The 16,867-nt window shown below is 40.8% G+C and overlaps 1 protein-coding gene across 2 annotated transcripts in view; it reads right to left on the reverse strand.

Annotated features, from left to right (window-relative positions):
* RASGRP1 (RAS guanyl releasing protein 1) overlaps window positions 1-16,867 on the reverse strand; it is a 47,249-nt gene that overhangs the window by 3,898 nt on the left and 26,484 nt on the right. For both annotated transcript variants that reach the window (XR_013978842.1, XM_080977970.1), the window contains exons 5-16: window positions 15,246-15,377; window positions 13,162-13,315; window positions 11,128-11,301; window positions 10,765-10,881; window positions 9,684-9,959; window positions 7,912-7,992; window positions 6,132-6,236; window positions 4,181-4,290; window positions 3,279-3,423; window positions 2,387-2,423; window positions 1,504-1,650; window positions 80-450 (exon numbers count right to left, since the gene is read on the reverse strand). Coding sequence is in view for 1 of the 2 variants with exons in the window: in XM_080977970.1 (XP_080834096.1) it covers window positions 80-450; window positions 1,504-1,650; window positions 2,387-2,423; window positions 3,279-3,423; window positions 4,181-4,290; window positions 6,132-6,236; window positions 7,912-7,992; window positions 9,684-9,959; window positions 10,765-10,881; window positions 11,128-11,301; window positions 13,162-13,315; window positions 15,246-15,377 (1,849 nt within the window). In the remaining variant the exon portion in view is untranslated. The remainder of the gene's footprint in view (window positions 1-79; window positions 451-1,503; window positions 1,651-2,386; window positions 2,424-3,278; window positions 3,424-4,180; window positions 4,291-6,131; window positions 6,237-7,911; window positions 7,993-9,683; window positions 9,960-10,764; window positions 10,882-11,127; window positions 11,302-13,161; window positions 13,316-15,245; window positions 15,378-16,867) is intronic.

Below are 16,867 nucleotides of genomic sequence, written 5' to 3' on the forward strand. Positions count from 1 at the left end.
TGGTTCCCATTTGTCATAGTGGTAATACTGCACACTGTGTTATTTATTACATGTGATTCTTAGAAACTGTTTGCGGTACCTGCTCTAATTCCTGGTATGTGGGTTTTAGAGCACAGGGCTCCTGCTTTGCTTTTTGACTGCAGTCCTTGTTTTCCCATTTCACATACGCCTTTTTACGACTAAGAACCGGGCTTGGACACGGCGACAGCGGAGTAGGCTGCAGAAGAGTGTTTTCAGGTAGCGTTCCTGGCTCTCTCTGTTGCTTGGGTAGCCCATCACTATGTGCCACCACTAAGTCAGTTTGCGTACTCTTGTGTAACACAGATGGCTTTAGCCTCACTGAGATCTTTTGAGCCGACACCCCCATAAGCATAATAGTTCTGTCTTTGCTCCCTTCACTGTGCTCCACAACTTCTCCGTTAGGAAATGGAAATCCTCCCTCCTCCAGACCTGTAGGGGATGGGAAAACGAGGGGATGGGAAAACACACAAATATATAAATATGGGAGATGAAAGCAGGGCAGTGGTTAAAATGAGTTGCATGCTATCCTTTAAACTTAATTATCAAAGTAGGTGAAATGCTTTGCTGATATAACTACCGTATTTTTTGCTCTATAGGACACACTGGACCATAGGACACACCTTGTTTTAGAGGGGGAGAACAAGAAAAAAAAATGTTCCCCCTCTCTGCTCAGTGCCCCTCCAGCGAAGCGGCAGGAGAAACGGAGCCCCTTCCATTTCTCCTCCCGCTTGGCTGAAGGGGCGCTGCACAGCTCTCCCTCTCTGCTGAAGCCAGGAGAGTCTTGCTCTCCCGGTTCAGCAAAAGGAAGAGCAAGACTCTCCTGGCTTCAGCGAAAGGAACCTGAAGCCCGCGGAGCGCAGCGGGAACTCGCACTGTACTCCGAAGGCTTCAGCAAAAGCAACACGAAGCCTCCGGAGCGTGGACGGAGCGCTCCCTCTGCGCTTTGGAGGCTTCGCATTGCTATTGCTGAAGCCAAGGAGCCTGCATTCGCTCCACAGGACGCACACACATTTCCCCTTAATTTTTGGAGGGGAAAAAGTGCGTCCTATAGAGCGAAAAATACGGTACATATCATTCTTCCCAGACTTCTCTTTCTATCCATTGTTGCCCACTTACTTAATTAATATCACTCCTGGCTGCATTGGTGAAGTGAAGAAACAAAACATCTACATGATCCATAATGTGGAGATAATAATATAGGGCTTTTGTGAGGATTACTGAAAATTTATTGAAAACATGTATATCTTGCTATTCCACTTTTTAAAGAAAGGCACGCAACGTTGTTTACAACTAGGATTCTAACTCCCATAATCCCTAGCTAGCAGGACCAGTAGTCTGATATGATGAGATCTGAAGTCCAACAACACCCAGGGACCCCAGGTTTAAGAAAGGCTGCTATAGGTGGAAATGGTGTAGGAGTGGAATGAAGTTGGGCTAACCCAATTTCTTCACTCATGAATTCTTCATAAGAAACTTTCTCACCATGCATGTGCTCTTTGAGCCCCATGGGACAAAGACTAGATGCAAGGGCTGAAGCAGGGCTGTTGTCTACTGCTGGGACTTTGGCTCTTCTCTTGCATTCAAATACTACCAGATCTTTGCATTGCTTGTGGCAGTTCATTCCACAATCTGCAAACAAATACAAACAAGGAAAGGTCATTGGCTTGAAACAAAAACTAAGCAGGTGGAGGGGTGTCTTTTCTCACACTAATATTTCATTTCCCACCCCATGAAGCCAAAGTTCTTTCCTCTGTAGAAACCTCACAAAATGCTAAAAAAAAAACCCAACTTACAGCACAAGTCGATGCATGATTGACTCTACTGTGTCCAATGTTGCTTACTCCCTACTAAGTGTGATTAGGATTGCAGCCATAGTTGTAATAAGCAAGGATGGAGTACTTTCCTTTACTATGAGTTACTTCTTGTGCCACTTTCATATTTATTAATGCAATATTTAATTCAGATCACATGGCTGTGTTACATTCTGCTGCTGCTTAGTATCCAAGCAATACAATCGCCTACCATTTAATGTCCAAAATGTGTGAGGGTAGGAGGGAATGATTCCTTAAATTATCTAAGTTGTTTTCTAGAAGGATGCAGGATCTGAGAGCTGGAAGTAGCCAGGGGGTGGGGAGACACTGGGGGTGACTTTGAGTGTTTCTAGGTGGTTCGTGCTAGACCCTCTCAACTTCCTACAGATTGAGACTTTGTCTCTCAGCTTATTCTTAGGTCTATTTCTCAAAGGAAAAAGTTTCACAACACAAAATGGGGTCATGGATATGGTAAGGCACTCTTAGTGTAGAACCACAGAACTGGTGTCATTTATAAGCCCTTTAAAATCATTAACAAAAGCAGAATGTGTTACCTTTGCATCTATATCCTTGTTTAATAACTCCCCAGAGCTGAAAATTCAAGCAAAGACATATTATCACACTACAGTGAACTTAAGACAGTAGACTCATACCTTTCCTCAACCTCAATTCACTACTCCAATTCTGCAAAGTCATCCAATCAAAATGACCCACCCGCATATGTGTTCTGAGGCTTTCTGCTTCTCCTTTTCAAAAATCAGTGCTCTGCCCCATTAAGAACAGACTAAATCTCCAAATAGAAAAACCAAGTGCTTTTTTACTGGGGGTACTCAAAGGTAAGCAGTACCCGCAACTTTTAAAAAAATGTTAAAAGTGTAGCACTTACTGTGACAACTTCATGGTACCTGAGCCTTCTTTTCTTAAAAAAATATTAAAAAGCACTAGAAAATCCTATACAAGAGATAAGTGTTGCTATCATCCACGGAGCTCCAAAACTATCAAAATCTAAACCACAATCACAATCTAGACTCCCTTGGATTCTTAATTGTCTAAGAAAATTACCAGCATGTTTTACCCACCACTTTTGCTGAATTTATAGTATTCTGTTCCATTTGGAACTGCTTAATGTGTTTTATAATTGTGATGGTTTTATTTGTTTTTATAATTGTAGATTCTATTGTTGTAACCCGCCATGGGATCTTACAGTGTTGGGAGGGTAGAAAATCTTAAAATAAAAAATAAAAATAAAAGAAAAGCTATGGTTCCTCCTCATTCTGGCAGCTAATAGCAATTATACTATTAAAAGCTAAAGGGGCAAAGTTAATTTAGCCATGCTAACAGCAAACTAGAGCTGATGCTGTAATAAAATATTTGTGGATAACAGTTTGCTGCACGCAGCATGTAGCATTATTTACTTTTTAAAATACCCCCTAAACCCAAGCTTACAAATCCAGCACAGTTGTCACAGAACGTAGGCTTCAGGTAAGTGGTCTCTTGGAAGTTGTGGGCGAAGCCAAGGCCTAGTTTAGAATAGATTGAGCTGGCCCTCATGAAGTAAGCTGTGATTTCATCCCTGCTAATCAGACCTTCCCTGTAAAAACATACACATACACAGAAGGAAGAGGGTCATTTGAGGTTTAATACTGCTAAAATCACAAGGAGTTAACAGTGTCTCCCGCTCTGTTTCACTCCACCTACACACACTGCCAACCCTCTGGTAAATTAGAGACTAAGGTAAATGCATTAATTCATTTTCACAGCAATGAACATCTAGAAATATATTACACGCACGCACACACATACACCCCACATGATCCTGTCAAGCAGGTCATGAGTTCTGCAGCAACTCATTTAACATTCAACAAAAACAGCTTAAGGAGCAGGCTTCACAATTGATTCTGAACATGCTGCACAATTATCGAAACAAAGGAGAAGCCCAGGGAATACTTCCTAACACTGAACCTTCAAATTGCTCTTTACAATTTCTAATGCAATTTGGGACAATGAACAGTCCTTGAGGAATATGGAAATTGCACAACAGGGGACTCCTCCCCTAAACATAAAAGAAGAACTTTGTTCCAACATTAACTCTTTGAAGGTAAGCAGGTTCCTGACTTGTAACTGTTGTTCTGAAAATAATCGCACAAATGGGCGATCTACCAATTGGAGGGAAGCTCAAGCTAGTGGTCTTGAGACATGCCTCCCCACCCAATTCCAGAATGCAGCCCAGCTACCCACAATTCTTCAGTCCATTCATCTGAGTGGGAAGCACGTGGGTGCAAGTTAACCTATTATGGCAATTAAAAAATGGAAGAGCAAAAGCATAAATGTTGTTTGGATGTACACACCTGTCCTTGTCCATTACACAAAATGAGAAAGGAAAGCTTGCTGCAATCTTCTCAAATTCTTCCTGAGAAATGTACCCATCCAGATCATGGTCGTAATTTTTGAAAACAGACTGAACAGAACAAAAGGGGGTAAATTAAATGGAACCAACTAAAAATCACTTCAGTTTGGTTTTTTAAAGCACTTGCTACAAGTTAAAATTATACGAACAAATACTACAATGTTCTATGGTAATTTAATTTCAAAATTAAATGCACTTTAGTACAGGCATTGTATAATGCAACTATGGCAACAGCCTGTGGGCATATCTATGTACATGCAGTCTCAGTTCCTCTCATAGGAAAACCTGTGCAGTGTTTTATGAAGCAGATTCTTGACTAGCATTTAGGTATATTGGAGTAAGATACTTCTGCAAGCTGCTCTGACTATGTTCTCTGCACATAAGTACATATGCTGCATACATATGGCAGCTTTGTCAAGTACACACCTTACTCTAATACTTCATTTAGCTTACACAACTTGACAAAGCACACGGTATGGCTACCTATCTGCTTTTCTCTCATTCTCCTCCTTCACTCTTTGAACATCTCGTAAATTCTCTTACATTTCCCACAGTTTTCTCCCCTCCTTGGGCACAGTAAATTGCAAGTTATATGCTGCAGTGGGGGGTCCTATATCTAGAGAGAAATCTAGGTTATCTCTCTAAAGCATAAGTGACAGTACTGAGATTCTTATACCTGGGCTACACATTATGGTCACCACTGAGATCAGCAGCCCCATGTTGTGTTTCCCACCTCCAGCTGTTTACATCTACAGCACTCACAGTATGAACTGAGGACACCATCAGAAAGCATGTTTCACTCTTTTTGCTCCATGCTTTTAGAAGCTGAGAGCATAGAAACCTACTGCATGATGGTCCCACTTAATGCTTCAAGGAGAATGGGAAATCTGAAATGAGTGGGAAACTTGCAACAGGGATATTTACCGTATTTTTTGCTCTATAACACTCACTTTTTTCCTCCTAGAAAGTAAGGGGAAATGTCTGTGCGTGTTATGGAGCGAATGCCTACAGATGGCGGGGGGATCTGCTGCAGTCGTGAGCAGAGGATCCATGGTTCCCCTTCCTTCCCTCCTCCGTGGCTTGCTTTGAAACAGCAAAGCGGGAGAAGAGCCGCTGAGTGGGGAGGAGAGAGGGACAGAAAGCCTGCTTGCTTTAAAGGAGCAAAGCAGGAGAGGAGAGGTTGGCTCCTTTAAAGCAAGAAGGCTCTCTGTCCCTCTCTCCTCCCCACTCAGCTCACTGAATAGCAGCAAAGTTTTTCAGCGAGCCGGGGAGGAGGGAGAGAAGCTGAGCCTGCTAGCTTTAAAGGAGCAAAGTGGAAGAGGAGAGGAGCCTTCTCCTCTTATACCCCTCTTCTGCATTATTAACAGCATCCTTCTCCACACACCCACGGGTGCTCCTTGTCCCTTGAGTGCTTTTCCTTCCTTCCCCACTTAGAACGTGGTTACAAAGCATGGATCCACATGGATCCTCAGGATTTTTGCACTGGGTCACCCCAAATTCACCATCAGATCACATAGCATGTCCATGGCTACAGCTTGCACCAAATAAATCACGCACCCACTGTTGCCTGGGGCCGCAGTGGTGCAAAAATGTGGTTACAAAGCATGGATCCACATGGATCCTCAGGATTTTTGCATTAGGCTACCCCAAACTCACCGTCAGATCACATGTCTGTGGCCACAGCATGAACCACAAAAATCATACATCCACTGTTTCGTTTAGAATATTTTTTTTTTCTTGTTTTCCTCCTCTAAAAACTATGTGCGTGTTATGGTCGGGTGCGTGTTATAGAGCAAAAAATACGGTACTCCCATGGTGAATGTACCATGAGCCAAATCAGGCTTGCAAGATGTTAATATAAAACAAGCATGATAAACAATTCGCATACTTACATCTACCATTCTCTGAACGTGTTTGCTAATGATCTTTGGGTCAGGTTTTGGGGCTACACCAGAGGCCCAGTCTGCTACTACTGGCGGTTTAGAAGGCGTCAAAGGCTAAAATAAGAATTATATACATCTACATTCAAACTTCATTTCCATGTTATTGAAAGAAAAATAAATCCATCTGTTAAGAGCAGTTATTCCTAGATGTTTTAAAATATCCTTACAAAAAAATAATAATTAAGCATTGCATGTATATTGAAAATGTAAGTAAACCAGTGAGACACAACTAACTTGGTGCATCCTAGTTGTATTTATTTATAATCCCACCTTTCGGAGCAGAGCTCACCCAAGGCAGTTCACAATCATAAAAGCACAATGACTGATATAAAAATAATCGAAACCTGCAAAGGCAGTAACAGTTCTTAAGAGGTCAATTAAAACAAATAACAGAGAGTAATGTGAGCTATACTTGGTTACGTAACTCTCTAGAAAAATATTTTTTTAAGACAAATTGGTTCAGAAAGGTGGGTTCTGAAAACCTCCGTAGCACAGAGGCCATGTGCACCTCTGAGGGGAGAGAATTCCACAGTCTATATGCTATTAACCTCACTCTGATTATATCATTCTCACAAGGATGGAAGATACCAAATTATAGTTGGCAAGTTGCACTTTCTCTACATTTGAAATATTCACATTCAGATGCTGTCACATACAACAGAATTGTAGAGTTGGAAGGGACGACGAGGGTCATCTAGTCCAACCCCCTTGTGATGCAGGAATCTTTTGCCCCATGTGGGGCTTGAACCCACAGCCCTGAGGTTAAGAGTCTCAAGTTCCATTGCTTAGCTATATCCTGGTGTGCATTGCAATACAGCAGCGTTGGAACCTGCAGTGCACCTGCAGGCGGCAGGTTTGAAGGAAGGTGGCTGTCATCTGGAGCCTCCTCCAGTCCGTTAATCACTCATGGGGTGACAGCAGAGCAGAGCTGAGCCAAAAGCCCATCAGTGCCCTGAGTTTGGAAGTCCCAATCATGAAGAACTGAGATACTGGGTTGCTTCAGCAGCTACTGGACTGACTCCAAAGAGAGCAACTCAAAAGGGAATTGGACAGTAGCCAGGCCCTCTCTTCTTCTCTTCTCTTCCCTCCTCTCCCCAGATGGTTTTCTGGCCTTTTGTCAAGCCTGTAGTGGGAGGCCAGATTAGGCTTGAGGTGTCCTGGGGAATGATAGTCACAATATATGCTCTTGTCACTATCCCTGGCTTTGAGAGGGCTTGGTTTGGCTCCCTTTTGACCTCCTGCCTGGCTTGTGGTGAAATACTGGTTTGAGGGTTCTACCATCCAGCTAAATTGTGGCCTTTTGGTATTCATCTCTGTTCTAGTATACTGGTTGCTAGGTTAGATTTTCAAAACAGTAAATATTCCATTTTTTTTCTTGCTAGTGCTGAACTTCTTTAAAATTTTCTGATATAATGTGCTCCAAAATGATTTTGATGCATCTGGGCAACAAATATTGTTATTTTGCTCATTTGAATTAAGGATCTTGTGCTTACTGAAATGTATAAATGGAATAGGTTACTGAGTGGTTTGCTATGGCTTTATTCATTGAAATATTACAGAGCTGAAAATCTATTGCTTCATCTTAAGTGGCTCCAAGTAATTCAAAGCACAATTTCTTCGCAGAAAAGCAGGATATAAACCCAAACTAATCTAGTAAAAATAGCACTGTTAAGTACCAACATGCAGGTTTAATGCACGGAAACTATAACTGAATTGCTAAGATTCTTACTGCAGCCCGGTGACTTTTTGGCTCTCGTGCATATGAAAGTTCATAGATTTCATCTTCCGTGTAGTAAAGATCAAGGGACAGCTGAAAACAAACACAGAAACAGTTTACACTCTAAGTTGCTGCAGCTTCTCTGGCAAGAGCTTGTCTTTTTAAAAGAAGTGTAACTGAAGCATTTTATAATGCATACTGAAATGGTATAAGCTTATGGTGTTGTGTTGTGTTGTGTTGTGTTGTGTTGTGTTGTGTTGTGGTTGTTGTTGTTGTTGTTGTTTTAAAAAAACTATTGTTTTGATTTTGATTTTTTTTAACAGAAAGTATTTAGGAGTACCTTTTAAAAGAAAGAGGATCAACAATGGAATTTAAAATCCCATTTCCAACAATACAGAAGTAATTTTTATACTTCAAGTTGGCAGCTTTCACTTAAGGTGCCTTTACACTTATATTGTGAAAGATCACAGATCTGTCCTTTTTGGATGTGTCAAGTTATTTTGCTAAAATGTAATGGGAAGCAAATGTTTTGTGGACCAAAGTCCATGAGAGAACAACTTGTGATAGCAGTGGCATGTGGGGTGAAGCATCTTACAGCTTCAGTTCTTAGAGCCAATTCTAATCTTAGTGTTGCAGAGTAGATACTCCCCAAAAAGGTTTCCATGAGTTTAGAGCTCCATGAGACCATGCTGATATATTCACTCCCACACAGGTGAGCTGCAGTGTGTGGTATGTACCCATGAGACACCTACCATTCACCCTCCACTCTCAGAAGTAGGCCACTGTCATGGAAAGTTACATGGAATCTGGCAATCTAAGAAGGCAACTGTGCATCTATTCTAGAACTTCTTATAGCTGTAGGACACCCTAGATAAGTGATGTAGTTTCGCATCACAACTGAACCATGACAGTACAGTATCTGAAAAGGCCATAATGAAGCACCATAAATTAGCAGCATTATGTTAGTGAATGATCTCATGGAAGTGGACTCACCAGCCCTCAGGAAAGCAAGTAGGTACACACTTAGTGGTTTTCCAAAAATCACAAGGCCTATCTGCCTATTGATATGTCACTGTACTGCTGAGCAAAGACCTACAATGCACTGTCAGGAAACTTTCGGGTATCATACGACAGGACAGGGTCTCAAAGATGTGCTCTCCCAAGCCAACATTCTCAGCACGTTCACACTCCTGTCTCAGTGATGTCTACGCTAGCTTTGTCATGTCCACAGAAGGGAAGGTGGCAGAATCTCCAAGGAGCCATCTTCAGGCACCAGACCAACTGGGCATTACAAAGATGTCTGCATCTGTGACACGAAGGCTAGCAACATTAACCTTGCCATGTAAGCAGTCCCTTGCAGATGACCGCAGTGGCTGGAGACAGACAGTCAGGTCATGTATCCAGAGGAGAAATGACCACTGGGAGAATGGCACAGGGAGAAGAAATACCATGGTGCATCTGCAGCAGCACACCTGGACGCATTTTGTTGCACCCAGATGCAGCAAAACATCTCTCCCATATCTGTCTCTACAGCCACCGCAGGCGCTGCAACCTTCCAAGAGTATGACTTCACCCCCAAAAGCGCATTCCGCCATTGTATCCTGAGACAGACAGATGCCAGCAACAACAACATGTGCAAAGACCTACAGGGAACAAATACCCTGCCTACCTTAAAATTGCTCGGCCTGGTTTAACAGTCCAAGCTTTCTGACATTTAAATAATTCCACAGGATGGGGGAAAGTAAAAGACATTTAAAATACGATCTGTAAAGACGGAGACTTACTGTGAGGAGATGAACAAGATCCTTGTTAGCTTCCAGGGGAGGGCCTATCTCTTGCAGCTGTATCAGTTCATTGACATGATTATACAAAGAATACAATTTATGTATATTAACTTTTTTGTCTTCCAAGTAATCTGGCATGGCCTCATAAAGGGAGATCAAGTCTTTTAGATGTACTCCAAGGATAGGGATCTTAAAGTTGCTGCACTCGTTGTAAGCACGTCGATAATTATCATAGTTCCTACAAGATGATAGCAGTTCTGTCATTTCATTAAACACCTAAAGAAAAACAAAGAAAAGCACTAATTCACTACGCTCACCATTAGGGCCACTTTAGAACCACATCACCAGCAGATGAATTTCGCATACTTGTTGTTAAATTCAATGTAAATCTACTGGCTGAAATTCAAGCCATGGCTTAGGACTCATGATTCTCCCCCCTCCCCTTCCCTTATCTAGTGTGGATAACAGTGGATGACATTAGAATCTTATATGTCTGTTTTAGATTAATTGCAGTTTAGCATAGCATCCTAATCCTAAACTGTGGTTAATCTTAAATACCGTGAGTTGAACTGAAACTTGCTTGTTTCAACTCGCCACTGTCCATGTTCAGAAACACAGTAAACTATGCTTAATCTAAAAACAGAAGTGAAGGATTCCAAACTCCTCCTTGCAATCCCACTGGAGGAGAAGGGAGGGGAGCTCACAAGTCTGAGGCTTGTTGAAATTGTTTCTCATGATGCTCAACTATGGTTTAGTGTTACATCTGAATGAGGCCACCAACCTGAGTGTTGTGTAGTCTTATAGCACATGATAGACAACTTCTCTTTTTATAAATCAGGCTTTAGCTACAGTGGCAAAAACTCAACAAACTCTATTAATTGAGCAATATTTCCATTTTGGTGGCATAAATATTAAATGAGTATATTTATTGTGAGAGGGACCCATAATTGTGAGAGGAATATAGTCTGTTAGCAAATCTGATTTCATTATTGTGAATCACTTTTACAATTCTTATGGCTGAAAAGCAGTATACAAATATTGCAAAATAAAGACATGGAACAGAGGGAAGAGTTCAACAAACCTTATGAATATCATGAGGAACATGAGAACTTGTTTCTTTAAGTCTAGAGATGGAACTATGGCAAAGGCCACCTATCACAGCCATTAATGTATTAAAATTCTGCAACTGATGAAGTTTCTGTGTAAAAAAAATAGGAACTGTCAGTTTTTGATTTTGATACTTCTCAACTGACATGATAGAACAGAGAGAGACCTGACCTCAATGAGATTTGATTGCCCCCCACCATTTAACACAATTTAATTTAATTCAATGTCAGTATCCACAATCTGGCCCACATTTATATATTTCGCCCTTCCCAAATTATTCTAAATAGGTGCAGGAAAAAAAATGACTTCAAAAAACTCAAAACAAATTATAGCTGACCTGGGCCACATGAATGAATTTGATGAATACTTCAGCTCGAAGCTGTGGTGTCGGCCTATTGAGTACCATTAGCTGCACCCACTGGGAGATACCGTTACAAAGAGCAATTGAGCGTTCCATGGTTGGATTGTCCTTCACACAGCCATTCATGATGTAGTTCTGATAATCTGGAAGCTTAAACGAAAAGAAGGTTGGTGGAGCAAAATTAACATTATTTGACATCTATTAGTGTATTCCTTATACCCCCTGTTTTTGCAGTGAGACAGACCTCTAAAGCAGGCATGTCCAAAGTCCGTTGTGGGGGCCTAATGCGGCCCACCAGTCAGTTTAATCTGCCCCCTGTGGCAGTTTATTTCCTGGGGTAAATCTTAAAAAAAGCTCAACAACAACAACTTCAGTCCTAAAAAAAGCTTTGGCCCTCTTTGAAAAAAGTTTGGACACCCCTTTAAAGACTTTCTAAAGTCTTTAAAGGCTATGTGATACCTAATGTGTAGGTGTCCTGCTTCATTTTGAGCATCTCCATCCCCAAACTGGACATTTTCAATAGCTGCTTAGAAAATCTCCATGTGAGCAAAGTTATCCACATGACAAGCTGCTCCATACATTATTTCTAAGCAGTACATGGAGCAAACTGTATGCCAGAGGTAGGCAACCTTTTTTCAGTCACATTCCCTCACAGGTAAATCTGCCAGGGGCTGTGGATGGAGTCAGAACCATTGACAGACAGAACCTGACAAAAAGGTGTTATGGATTCACTAACCTGAAATAAAGACCATCCTACTTAATTTTTCACCGATCCCATATTAATCTGCTCGCATATAACCATCACTGGGTTTGGATTACAGTCAAATATGTACACAGAGGATGAGAGTTGTTCCTATTATTATTTAATTTGTTTAATTGATTAATTAATTTTAATTAATTAAAACCACACCAAGATATTGTTCTGGAAAACAAGTGAAAGTAATTCCTTTCTGTAGAAGCTTATCAATTTGTTCTCAGACTACTAAAGGGAAAACTTCTATTCTACAACCAGGAAATACATTATCCTTATGCTTCTTGTAACCAATAATCATTAACAGTTTAATCGCAAAATGTTAAGCATTATATAAATGTGTGTGTGTCTGTGTGTCAGGGGTACACAGAGACGTGACTCCAGCTTTCAAGGCTGTTGGATTTTAACTTAGCACATGAGAGGAGTCATGAACCTAGAGCTTAAAATAAAAAGTACTGACACATGACTAAGTGAGAGCTTTTACAGTTTATTCCCCTAACTGCTAAACTTACATCTGAGAATCTGAGCAATATTATTCAGGAGACAGGAGGAGTATGTTAGGGTTTTTTTTGAAGGGGGACACATTCCACAGCTTTGGAGCAATATGGTTATACATTTTCAAGCAAAAAGGTGAAGAGAATAAAGAACTGATATTTATAAACAACCTGTTCCTGATGCAAAACAAATCATGCACAATTTTAGCCCAACAGAATAGGACTGCCAGGTTTAATGGGTTGCATCCAGTGGTGGCTGTACACTAGTGAAAAGCACTTCCGCAAGTCGAGATTCACTGCAGCTGCTCCTACACCTGATGAACAACTGAATCTGAAGATTGGGGGGACCTTACATAACAGGATGAAATATGGTGCAAAGGATTATAGTAGCTAAGCAGCTTGGCAAAAACTGGGTAACTTGCCTTGTATGAGCATAAACAACATCTGCTAGTGAAACGCCACCATTGGATGCAATCCATTATGACCCATTAACAGTATTTAAGATATTTGCCTTTTGTACCTTTCTATCCACTGGGAAGGAAATGTCCCCAAAGCCTACTAGACCATCCATTATCACCATTCAAGGCTGCATTTCAGTACTCAAGGAGGGCAAAGAGCACAACCAGTGACTGACAGGACCTGGGGAGAGTCCTGGGGGGATTTGTATTTGACCAGCAGGCTGAAGGTTTCCTACCCCTGAACTACACGTACACCCTGTTAAAAAAACCATTTGAGTTATCAACTTATGAAAATCCATCTGCTCACTGATATCCGTCGGAAGGATTTGAATTCAAGGTAAGTGAGGTGGTCTGACAACTCCTCTGGTTCCAAGTGATCAAAGAGTAGTGATACTTTCCGTTTCTTACTGCTGTTAGATTTTATCCGCTGTGTGATCTTTCTGGACCACTCTCGGGCATTTCTTTAAAAAGAAAGAGAAAGGAAAACCAAAAGGGGTAATTTATCTTCTGCAGCAGAATTTACTAGCATATTCCTTTCCAAACAAAATCACACATTCATTCATTCATTCAATTTATATCCCTCTCAAAGGAGAACATGGCAAAAAACACAATAATAATCATACTGACAATATAGTTTAAAAAAACATAATAATAATGATAATAATTTTATTATTTATGCCTCATCCATCTGACTGGGTTGCCCCAGCCACTCTGGCTGGCTTCCAACAAATATAAAAACATAACAAAACATCAAACATTAAAAACTTCCCTACACGAGGCTGCCCTCAGATGTCTAAAAACTATTATAAAAATAGTTTTAAACTTTCTCTCAACCAGCGATTTCAGGGTTTCCAGGAACAGTGTACTTCAACCATCAAATTGAGTAAATAGAAATGTTCTTAAATTCCTCCTGAAAGCTAATAATGAAGGAGACAGAGCCACCTCATGAACAAGGGCATTCAATAAACAGGGTGAAACCACTGAAAAGGCCATGATGGGTCAATGCCAACCAGACAGTCCCTGGTGGCGGCAGCACCAACAAGCCCTCACCCGTCAATCATAAGGTCTGAGGTGGATGAGGTTCTTTTAGGTACTTGGGTCCTAAGCCATTTAGGGCTTTATATGCTAGTACTAACACCATGAATTGGGCCTAGCAGTGTTTTCAGGACCAGTGATACATGGTTTTTTTAGAACTGGCTGCCCACAGTTGCATTCTGCTCCAATTATAACTAAAAGAACAAACTGCAATTTGTGTCCTCAGTGAAAACATGAATTCTATACACACAATGTGCAACATTGCACATAGAACAATTCTATGTGCAACAAATCTATAATTTTCACAGCCAAGAGATTAACTAATTTCAATATCCTTAATCAGGTGTCACTTCTTAACCGAATTAGCAGAAAGTAATATCACATGCAAGATGTCTTTCTTTCAAGGAGAGAACTGCAGGAAGTGAACTTCAGATAAGAGCATTTCTCTCCAGTATTTATAGTAAACCAGATAAAATACCCAGCAGTAAATCAAGCAAAGACACAACAAGGACAGGAGCCAGACAGATATGTGTCTATTGCTTGAAGTTATCTTTCTATAAGGCGAATTCTTCTGCAAAGAAAAGATACTGCTTTGGGGGGAGGCCATTTTTTAGCAGAATCCACCTCCCCCAAGAAATGTGGGGCATGCAGGAAAAAGCCCCATTTGTGCTAGCTAAACAGCACAACTGTTTAGTTGAATCTGGATCTAAACATTTTTCTAAAGGTCCAACTTGTATGTGCAATCCACAGTGTGGTCATGTTTGAATCACAACTGCACAGGGACACCATTTGTGTGAAATGAGTCCCTGTCTATGGCAATTTATACCCGGTCATTATTACTGTTGAAGTTTATTCCTAAGCTGCCTTTTGGCCAAGGTGCACACACAAATACAAAACCCAAGTAAAAACTGCAACTTACAAAAATGTAAAACAATAAATTTTATTTTAAAAAAGAAGAAGACTAGATGCCAAGTCCTTCCTGTTCATACTAAAAGGACTCACAAAAACGCCAGAGAGAACATTAGAGATTCTCCTTCCTTGGATGTTTTTAAGCAGAGTTTGTATAGCATCTGCCATGGGTGCTTTAGCTGAGATCCCTGCATTGCAGGGGCTTGGACTAGATGACCCTCAGGCCTCTCTCCTATTCTACAATTCTATGATTCTATATATTCGTGATTCAGGCAGCAACCATGCCACATACTGTACATGGAAACTGTTCCTGAGGAGTTAAACAAAAGGAAACATTCCTATTCATAACTGGATAGTACACATTATTTTTCCTGGAAGTTTAGCAACAATAGCTTTCTTGTGTATGTGTGTGTATTTCTCCCAATATATTAAGACCTTGACACTCACATTTGAGATGTGTCAATTAGGCGACAGTGCAACTCCTCACCATTAACTCTCACCAATTCTTGAAATTCCTCCATGGCGTTTGTAAGATTGGAATCTGTTTTGAACATGACCCAGAATTCTCTTATCCAATACCTGTTGACAACAACAATAAAATTATGTTGTATTTATAACTTTGTACGCTATTAGTAGACCCAAACCAAATAAACCATTAGCTTTATCCACTTTATCACCTAACCAACCATCTTCCGCTTTCTGCTATATTTAAAACATATTTATAACGTTTAGCAAATTTGATCTTCAGTCTCCTTCTTGACTTCTGGCTTACATTTGGTTTGCTGGAGGCTGTACTCCTGACAATCATCCCCTCCTCCTTTTTATTCATTGGATAAGATTTCTATTTGATTCTAAGAAATTATGTCACTTTTGAGAAATATACCTTTTTGAAATTAAATATATGACTGTGCAGGATTTCCTGGGCAATTTTCCACCTACATATAATGTTGAATTTGAAAGTGCTGTGGCTACTGTTTCTGCCTGGCATTATGTTGGTTTCTCAACTTGATTTTCTAAGGCACAATGATTTACTGTACCTAGGCCATTTAATTTCTACTATCATGACCCACATTCACATATACTTTGTCAATCTAAGGGTTGAAGCTTCCCATTGATGTTTTTTTATTTTGGCAGCCATTCCCATTACTTCTTGCGCCTCATTATAAATATCCAACGTTTGGTTCAGTGCCGGAGAATGGATTGCATAGTCTTCATAGAACTCATAATCTTAAAACTTAAAGGGGGGGGGCGTGTTAAGTTGTGGGTGAACATATCAGATGACACAGCGATTCTTCAAACAGCTCTTGTTTATTCACAGGCCAGAACAGAACTGAACTGAAGGGTTCAGCCAGCCTGCTTATATAGAGCTCCACTACAATGCAACAGTAACCACTTTCTGTAACTATCCAATCACTGAACGTTACTTTCAATCCCTTATTTGCATATGTGGACCTGAGTGAAAACTATCTACAGTATCCCCCTGCTGGCCCAGGGTGAGAACTTCAGTACATAACAGGGGGGACGACAATCTAGTTTGGGAGCTTTGTGGGGGAGCTTTAACCCTTTGTCTTCACTATTTTCCCGACCTAGAACAGCCCCCACTCCCCAAAATTGCTTAGTTTGCTAATAATATCACATCTCCTTGGGCCCTTAGAATGGGGGTTGTTAATTTTCACCCGCCCTTCCTAACACAGCAATCCCCACCCCCGCAATGTTATTCCCAAATGTTCCTCGGCCCTCAGGATTTTAGTTCAGTGTAGGAGACTGGCAAAGCTATATTGCAAGAGTGAAAATCTGTTCATGGATATTAGGATGTAAAAGCATTTTACAAATTCTAAGTTTGTAAATGCTGCATCTTTGGTGACATCTTGTCACCAAAGATGTCACCACCAGCACATAAATATTTATTGTCTCTTCCCAGACCATATTTAGGACCAAAATAAGCCAAGATTCACCTGGGGCCCTAAGGCTGCAGTTTGCCTGAGCAGATGAATAATCATGCCTTGATCATTCACAACCGATAAACAACTGCACATTAAATGTCTGCTTTTATTGCCCTAAAAATAACC

This window comes from Podarcis pityusensis, assembly GCF_964106645.2.
Source record: "Podarcis pityusensis genome assembly, chromosome: 1".
In the NCBI taxonomy this organism is placed as follows: domain Eukaryota; kingdom Metazoa; phylum Chordata; class Lepidosauria; order Squamata; family Lacertidae; genus Podarcis; species Podarcis pityusensis.